General features: G+C 59.9%; 1 protein-coding gene across 1 annotated transcript in view; it reads right to left on the reverse strand.

Annotated features, from left to right (window-relative positions):
* PEAR1 (platelet endothelial aggregation receptor 1) overlaps positions 1-2,613 on the reverse strand; it is a 12,351-nt gene extending 9,738 nt beyond the window's left edge. The window contains exons 1-3 of the mRNA XM_012658702.1: positions 1,872-2,613; positions 1,167-1,271; positions 708-808 (exon numbers count right to left, since the gene is read on the reverse strand). Coding sequence (XP_012514156.1) covers positions 708-808; positions 1,167-1,271; positions 1,872-2,203 — 538 coding nt within the window. The 5' untranslated portion in view covers positions 2,204-2,613. The remainder of the gene's footprint in view (positions 1-707; positions 809-1,166; positions 1,272-1,871) is intronic.
* Positions 2,614-9,306: the final 6,693 nt, after the last annotated feature.

A 9,306-nucleotide genomic window follows, 5' to 3' on the forward strand; every position in this document is an offset into this window, starting at 1 on the left:
TAGTGAAGCTGCAAGACAGGGAACTGGGTCAGCGGCAAGGACAAGGACGGGGGAGGCCTGAGCTGGCACAGGGCACAGCGGGAAGCAGGGGCATGGGGGTGGGCCACAGTGGAGAATCAACACTTGGGGTTGCTCCCCCAAGTCTAGGATGGGATCCCCATCCTGCCCCAACACTCAAGTCTGGAGGGCTTCTGCCAGAATTGGAATGTTCCTGGGACACCCCCCATCAGTGCCCCCTTCTAGGGATGGAGAGGGGCCTGGGAGGTTACAGGGTGCTGGGTGGGCAGTGGGCAGGAGAGGCTAGACAGTGACAAGTCAGAGACATAACAACAGAGAGACAGGGACAGGAAGAGACAGAGATGGACCCGGATGCCAAGTCCTGAGACACACAGTTAACAGAGAGGCACGGGGAGAGGAGAGCTCTGAGGCAGAGAGATGCAGAGACAAAGACTTCTCAGGGTCATGGACAGATGGGATGGGACCATCATGGGGCCAGCTGGAGACAGGGGTATGGAGTGGCAATGGAGAGGGAAGTGCTGAGGCCCTGAGGACAAGACCAGAGGGAGGGGAAGGGCAGAAAGCCCCAAGGGGCAGAGGAGTGGCCCCACCCTGGTGGGAGAAGGGGAGGACTCAGAAGGTGGGCTAAGCCCCCCCCATTCCACCGCCCCACTCCCCACTCCCCCTCCCTGGCCCAACATTGGACTCACGGACGCAGGCCCCGCTGCTCTCGTAGAAGCCCCGGCAGCACTGCAGGCGCCGACGGTGGTCCGTCTTCACCACCTGACGGTACACGGTGCGGTAGACAACCCTGGGGAGGCCGGGAAGGCGACCCTCAGTCCTCCCCGCTGAGGCCCCGAATGTCCACTCTCACAACAGTGAGGAGCCGGGGAGGCCAGGGCGTGGGGAGTGCCCAACGCTCCGGGCTGGGGGAGCAAAGAGTATTCCCTCCTGGCCACCCACGCAACCACGCACACACCACCAGTGCACAACCCAAACACACATGCGTCCATACACACTACCCCACACAAACCACACACGCGCCACGGTAGGCACGCGTCCTCCAGGCCAGAAGTTTCCTCTAAACCCTAAAGGTTCTGAGAAGGGCCGGGCTGATGAGGCAGCGACTCCAGCAGCCCATCTGCCCATGGAGGGGGAGGGGCACTCACGTGGGCTGGGGACAGGCATGGGGGCCTTCCCAGGGCCTGTCGCAGGGCTCGGAGGGGAACAGGCTGAAGGGGCGGGAGTGGGACTCCTTGGTGGTGGTAGTGAAGCTGCAAGACAGGGAACTGGGTCAGCGGCAAGGACAAGGACGGGGGAGGCCTGAGCTGGCACAGGGCATAGCTGGAAGCAGGGGCATGGGGGTGGGCCACAGTGGGGAATCAACACTTGGGGTTGCTCCCCCAAGTCTAGGATGGGATCCCCATCCTGCCCAACACTCAAGTCTGGAGGGCTTCTGCCAGAATTGGAATGTTCCTGGGACACCCCCCATCAGTGCCCTCTTCTCCCCTATTGGACCAGAGTCTTCCACTTTTCGCCCTCTCCCTACATGGGAAGGCTGAGCTAGAACTGACTTCTGGGCCCAGTGGATGGAGGTGGGCTGAAGCATTTCTGGCTAAATTCTGCCCTGGGTCTGGTTTCCCAACCCTGTCCCCCTGCTCCCCAAGCCAGCCCCTCTGCTGGCTCCCATCCTGAGCTATTCTGTAGCCCGCCTCCCACAGGGACCAAGGGCCAGGGATAGAGACAGGACAGAGACGGCAACAGGGCCAGGGATGGGGATGGAGTCAGAGAAATAGGAGGGAGCGGAGAGGCAAGGAAGGAAGGAGAAGAGGAGCCCTAGCTGGGAGAATCAGGGGCAGCCGGGGCTCTCTCACCTTTCCCAGAAGCTGCAGGCATTGGGATCCTTGGGGTTGAGAGTTCCAGCCAGCCCCAGGCCCAGGGCCAGGAGAAGGAGGGGACGCAGAGGTGGCGACATTGTAGAGGCCTGCACCGGCCAGATGCAGAGCAAGCCGTGGGGGGACGCTGTGGCCGGCAGCCTGAGGACCTGGCTACAGAGGTCTGCACATGGGTGGGCACGCAGAGGAGACGAGGCTGCCACCTCCAGTCCCCTGCCCCATGCACCTGGGCTGCAGCTCTCCCAGAGCTCACTCCTGAACAGGCGGTGCACGGTGCACCTCCAAGCCTCCAGTCTTTGCTCACCCCTCATTCTTCACTGGAGTCCTCATCTTTCAAGGTCAAACTCAAGTGCCACCCTTCTACTGTGCTCTGCTCCCTGACCCCCACTGGCAGGCTGCCTCCACCCGTTCCTCGTGGGGCCCCCCAGCACCACTGTTCTAGTGCCTGTTCCCTGACCATGACCTCTAGAGGCAGGGACCCAGTGGCCTTTGTCTCTGAACCCCCAGCCCACCCCCTACCCAGGGCACTTTGATGTTTGTACCAAGGTGTGAAACTGGAACCAGTGAGAAGTTATGAGGGAAGCAGACTTGGGATCAGTCAGAGGAAGGACTTTCCAACAGTCAGAGCCGTTCAGTAATGGAATCTGCTAGGTCAGGTGGTGAGCTCCCCATCACTGGATGTATGCAGGGAGAAACCAAAACCAACCTAAATGGAATGCAGTCAGGTGTTTCCTGCTATATGGGGTGGGAGTGGGGCTGGGTCCTGTAGACCTCCCAACCACTGGTGTGCTAGAGCCAGCTCACATGGGCTCAGAGAGCCAGCTGTGCACATCTCTTCCCAACTCCGTGGTTAGTGATGTCACGTGAGTAGCTCAAAATCAGGCATGGGGGGTGTGGGGGCGGGGGTGTGGTGTTTACACCACAGAAACTGGCAAACACTACAACCCGTGGCCAACACCCCACCAGAGCTGGTTGTTAAACATCTGCCAGCACACCACTGCACCCGACTCCGGGTGCTGTCACTGAAGAGGTCTCAGCCTGGACTTGGATTTAAGGCAAAGCTCCCGCTGCCCTACAGAAATGGCTCCTCTCCATCTCTGCCCCGCTTGGCCTCGACTGGTGTGTGGGAAGAAGGTCAGGACCAGGACTGCAGACGAGTCTCCTCTTCTCTGAGCTCTTGAGCTCAGGAGACGCTGAGCTCCGAGTGCCCGCCCTGTGGCCGGTTTCAGGTTCTGTGTTCCCTGTTCCTGAAACTTGCCCGGCTCCCCGCTCTACCTCCCTGAGGCGCCCACATCTGTTTATAATTTTTCTGAGAAGAGAGAAAGGTCGCGGTTGCTGGCCCCTTACCCCCTGAGTATCTCTGGAATGCTGCCGCCTGGCCCCACCCCACGCCCCCACCCACACACTCCCAGGGTCCCCACAGCACTCTCAGCTCCAACCAGGGCGGCCCCTCCTTCCCTCCAGGTCCGCTCCCTGACTTAACCCCAGCTCACCCTGTGTTCCAGCCCCACCTTTAACCCTCCAGCAGCCAAATCGCCCTTTCAGCTGGGCTGGTCCCCCTCTCCTCCCCTTGCAAGTGTCTCCCCGACACCCCCAGTCCAGCACCTCCAGCAGGGCGGATCTCTGCCTCTAGCCTCCTCTGGCTTCCTCCCATCCATCCTCAGTCCCCAAGTAACTCACCAGGTGGGGCCTGCGGCAGCTCAGCCCTGAGCCCTGGGGCCTGAGGGCCAGAGAATGTCCTGGGGGATCCTGGTGCTCAGGATATGGAGCCTGAAAACAGGAAACAGAGCCTGGCTAGGATGGGGGGGCAGCAGGGAGCATGACTGAGGTGGGCGGTGAGGATGATTGTCCTCCCCCCACCCTGAACTCGGTGGGTAGGATGCGGGGCCAGGGGCAGGGCCAGAAGTCTTCATGGCAGCTTGTCTCCTGAGCTGACACCATGGCCCCCACCCCGAGGGGGAGAGGCCACCGTCAGAGTGCCCTTCACATGCCCCCCAGAGTCTGTGCCAGCGCGCCACCCCCACGTCACCCCCACACGTTCCCACTCCCAGAGCCGGTTCCTCCTCACACTGTCTCCACACTGTACCCTCCCCCTGCCCTTGTCTAGCCATCTTCCCAGGCCCAGGGCTGGTCCTGTGTGATCCCAGCTAACCCTCTCCCCACCTCTGCCTCGAGTGTGCGTGGCAGCCAGGGCCACAGGCAGCACCCCGAACCCTCCAGACACCTCCACCTTTTCTCTCGCTCTCCACGCTGCCCCTCTCCCGGCCCCCCAGCTCTGGCGCAGGCACAGGGAGCTCCTTGGACTGGAGCTCAGTCTGTCAGAGGCAGGGGGATCAATCACCCTTGTCCCTGGGTGGGCCTCATCTCCTAAACCACAAAGGGGGTCCCCAGGCTCCCCCCTGCCCTGGGTCTGTAACCCCAGAGCTTGTGGCATGGTGAGGTAGACGAAACCTGTAGCAGAAAGGACTGGAGTTAAGGCCCAAGGAGGAGGTGCCCTGGAGGCTGAGCTGTTGCTTAGTCCAGAGAAAGTCCTTCCTCCCACTCACAGCCCCACCGCCACGGGCCGGACTGGCAGCCTGGGTCCCTATCTCCCCCTCCAACCAACTTCTAGAGGAAAGGCTTCACCTGGGGGCTTTGAGACAGACCTGGAGGAGGACAGAGGAGCATGAAGAGGAGGTGACTAATCCCCCTACTCTGGCTGGCTGGGAGCTTAGCTGGCCAGAGGGGTGGGGAGGCTCTGTTTTCCCAAAGGTCCTCCAGGGTAGGGCTGGAGTGCGGAGGAGGCATCAGCTGGCCAGTCCAGGGGCTGGAAGCCAGGGTGGGATCAGGGGACACTAGTGGGTGGTCCACAGGGAGGAGAAAGGTGGGGTGGGGGCCTTGGCAGGGAGAGGAAGGGTTTGGCCTGATTGTTCTCAGCCCCCGAGGAGGGAACACAGGCCAGACCGGGAGCCCAGAGCCCCAGCCTGGCCTCCCAAACTTGTTCCCATCTGAGCCTTTGTCCCTGAGGTGCCAGGGTGCCTGAGGCCCTGGCCCATGCTCCCCCAGCCTCTTCCGGTCCCTGCAGCATTGGGGCCCACAATGCACAAACTGAAGGGGACCCCTGCTCTCCCCCACTGCAGGCTCGCTTCTCCTTCTCATACAGAGGCCCCTGTTATCCCCCCCTACTCAACTCCTATCCTCCAAGCCTCTGGTTCGAGAGACCCAAACACCTTTCCTGAGACAAGAAAAATCATGTGACCCCAGTTTACTTCAACCCATTGTGGTAGGTGTTAGAGTCCACGTTAGCGATGCAGAAACAGGCGCAGAGAGGGTAAGAAAGGCCGCACAGCCAGTAGGATCAGAGCTGGGATCCAAACCCAGGCTGCTGGCAGAGGCCTCCCAGTGATTCCAGTCTTTCCTGAGCCCAGACGGGAAGCCCGTGGCTCTGCATCTTCATTTGAACAGCCTCAGTTACAGGGGTGGGGAGCTGGCAGGGGGTTGGACAAGAGAAGGGGTTGAGGGTGGGGGCTGCTACGAGAACACGATCAGAAGCGTGGGAACGGAGATGTGTTTACAGTCAAGAATGAGCTGACAGTTCTCTCTCCTCTACCTCGAGATGCAAATGGGCTGGGCTCCCGGCCAGGCCCTGAGGTCCCAGGCCCGCCTGCACAGCCCCAGCGTCCCTGTCCTCCCAGCCTCCAAGCCCACACAGAGCCCAACCCAGCTCAGCCTCCCTGGTCTTCTACAAGCTCAGCCCAGCTAGTCCCCCTTGGTGGGGAGCCCCCCCTACCTCACTGTGCCCAGCCTCCACTAGGAGGAGGGAAATGAGTGTGGGGTCCTTGGGAGGGTGTGCTGGGTGTTGGAGTTCCTGGTGGGCAGGAGAGGATCCATTTCTATAGAAAGCACAGAGTGAGAGTGGAGCTGATGGAAGTGAGACAGCAGGAGGGACTTCCCTACCAGCTCCCTTCCCGCCTCTCTGGGAAGTGGTAGCTTAGTGAGCTCTGCACCTCCCAGCCCTGTCCAAGTTCAGCCCTGGGTGTGAATCCCAGCTCTCCGTTCCCTCACCTATAAAATGGGGATGATAACAGTACTTCCCTTATAGGGTTGTTGTGTGGATTAAATGAGTTAATATAGATAAAGTGCCTGGAGTCTGTACATAATACGGTCGTTAACATTAGCTGTCTCCCCGTCAGCGTCCTCAGTCCCACTCCTCCTCCTGCACCCAAGGTGGCCCCCTCCCCCTGCCCTTGGTGCTGTCGTGCCCTTTGGGTATTAATTCCAGGAAAAACTGTTTCTTGTTTTTTCTGAAGAACCCCCAGGATGATCCGGGAATGGGAATGGGGCCGCAAATGCTGACAGAGAGAAAGGAAGTGGAGGTGGGAGGGGGCCAGGCTCCCTGGAGAACCTGATCCCCCAGAATGATGGGCTGTCCGCCAGGTGCTTCTTGGAGCCAGAGGCAGTTGACAAGGCAGGATGCCTGGATTCCCCGACCCCTGGCCTGAGCACCAACTCCAGCTCCTTGCTGGGTTCCACTGCCCCTCCTCTCGGCTCAGCCTCTCTCTCTCTCTCCCCACCCCGCCTTCCCATCTTGGAGTCCAGAGGTTCTGTCTCTGTCGCTTACAAGCTATGTGGCCTCAGTTTTATCACATGAGCCCTCTGATTCTCCATCTCCTCATCTGTAAAATGGGACAATCCCTCTCCCCCCGCCCCAATATCTGCAGGGTTCAGCGAGGGTTGGAACCACTGTGGAACAGAATATCGCCTGCTCAGTGGATGTTGGTGCAGAATCAGAATCTCCCACGTTCCAGGCTTTCTGCCTCCTCCTTTTTGACTTTTGTTCTTCATCAGAAACTATTTACCACTTTTTCCTTCCTCCATCAGTTTCTTGGTTTCTGTCTTTCTGCCCCGCTCCTTCCTTTTCTATGTCAAGGCTGCCAGGTACAGTTGTGCATAGCATTCACTGCACAAGGGCACCCGCCTTCAAGCGGGCAGTGGCAGCTGAACTCCAGCCATGATCCACTCACCAAGGCATGCATCTTAACTTGGTTCCAAGGCCATTTTGCCCTGTATCTCTTTTGCCTTTCTGTGTCTCTCCCGGTCTCTGTGTCTGTTTCTCTGTGCCCCTTCCTAACCTACCTTTGCATTGAGACAGGACCACTTAGTGCTCCCACTCAGCAGTGAGATCCCAGTCCAAAACCCGTTCCCCTCCCTCTCCACAGACCACACAGAACACACATGTACACATTCACACACGCCAGCACAGAGCCCCTCCTACATCCAGCCAGGCCAGGCCCTCGGCACGCCAGGCATGTCTGCCGGATGGAGGGACAGGAAGCCTGCGCGTGCACCAGAACGCGCCAGAGGCTGGGAGGGAAGGGGCAGGGGTGAGGGGCCGGCCTTGTGTTCTCTGTGGCTCAGGAAACAGAAGCTAGAGGGTCCCAAGTCCGACCTGTTTACTCATCAGGAAACAGAGAAACTGCAGGGATTCTGATTCACCAAACGTCTATCGCATCCCTACTGGAGCCTGGCGCCCGTACCGGTCCCAACCCTCGCCCCGTCCTGTACGGTGCTAGCGATTGTTATCCCCGTTTCGCAGATGAGACAGTGGAAGGTCTCAGGTTAAATGACTTGCCCCACGGCTGCCTGGCCACCAGAGACAATAGTGGGACAAAGCAGTAGGGGGGTCACCCCTGGGGTGACGCAGGCTAAGGAGAAGCTCCCCCTCCAGCCCACCCTGCTCACCATCACCCCTAGGCTACTCTCAGAAAGTGCAGCTCTGCTCTGGCCACTGCCCCTCTCTACCACCCTCTGTGACTCTCCTTACCACAAGAAGGGGTCCCCAGGGGCCAGCCTCACCAGGTGTCCCGTCTCACCGCCCCAACCCTGAGCTCCCATCACACTGGACAGCTTGCTGCCCCTCGTGCCTCTCACCACACAGCCCGCTCTGCCCAGGCCACCCCCGTCTCAAGGCCAGCCTCTTCCAGGAAGCCCACTGGAAGCCTCACCCACGTCCCCCTGCACTCAAGGCCTTCCTGCGGGCTCTCAGCACAGTCACCACGGACCCCCGCGGCGCAAAGAAGACCTGGGTGTTCTCTCCCAACTCTGCCCCGCAGCTGGCTCCCAACTGCACTGGGTCAGTCTCCAGAGGCTCAACACTTCCCCAAAGCCCAGCACAGTCTTGGCACTGGTGTCCCTCCTCTAGGGCAGTGAAACTAGCCCAGGAAACCCAGGAGCTCACAGCCTCTGGTATACGTCGCGTCTGACGTCTGACCAGGCTGATGGATCCCTACCCTGTGACCACTGCTCTGTGAGTCTGGTTTCCCCACGGCTCTGTTAGTGAGCCTGGGAGCCCCCGGATGCTACCGCACGGCTCCTGTCCTACGAGTCATTATGTTTTTGCTAAGGTCTGTCTGCCCCAGGGGACGGCAGCTCCAGGAGGACATTCCTCTGCCTTCCTCACCACCTTCCTCACCACCGTATCCCCAGCACTGGCCACACAAGCACCAGGGCGCCCAGCACCCGCAGGCAGCAAATGAACGTGTGCGTGGAGTGGACGGACTGATACACCCCAAATCCTCTCTGACTCCGGTAAGCCTTGACCTTACTTTTCCAGGGATGGGGGAGGAGAGATGCTTAAGCTGTGGCTTCTCACCAGCTTCCCAGACAGCAGAACTGGGCCCTTGTCCCAGGGCCCTCAAGACACAATAAGGTGTGTCATTGGTGAGATGATGGAAGGTGGAATTTAGAAGGAACTTCCCGATGTTACAAAGCCAAAGGCGGCTCCAAACTCGCCCTCCTGACCTCCCACGGGAATTCCTCAGGGCTGGCCTCCAAGTTCCTACGGGATGAGTGCACAGTAGTGCAAGGCACTGAGTCACCGACAGGGTGAGGGGTGTGCCCGCCTGGCCCGCGCCCTCATTCTGTGCCTCCTGGCCCAGGGACAATGCCCCCTGTCCACTGCACACACCTCCTCCTGCACAGAGGGCCGGGGCCCCAGACGCCACGGCATGGGGGTAGGGTGGGCGGCAGAAGCAGCAGAGCATGAGCACCCACCAGCACGCGGGCAGGCAGGGCCCCAGGGCCACCCAGGGCTCTTTCTCTCAGGACTGCCATCTTGCCGGTGCAGGTGCTCTAATTACTAATTACCACCCCCTAAGAAATATGTCCTGTGGGCTAGCTCCTTTCTAGTAGTTCTCTCAGCAAGTGTATACAGTAGGTGCTATTATGCCTCCCATTTTGTAGCAGAAGAAATATCTCAGAAAGGTTAAGTAACTTGCCCCAGGCTACACAGCCTGGCGGGGGCAGAGCAAGGATTTGAGCCAGGGCGACCAGGCTCCAAGCCTGCGCTGTTGCTCTGTCTTTCTACCCCACGGTTTCCGTTTGGTCTTCTGCCTCTCTCCGTCTCCACCTCCCTTTTGTTCTATCTCTCGGTCTG

The sequence above is a fragment of the Propithecus coquereli genome, unplaced genomic scaffold, assembly GCF_000956105.1.
Source record: "Propithecus coquereli isolate 6110/MARCELLA unplaced genomic scaffold, Pcoq_1.0 Scaffold59, whole genome shotgun sequence".
Lineage (NCBI taxonomy): Eukaryota > Metazoa > Chordata > Mammalia > Primates > Indriidae > Propithecus > Propithecus coquereli.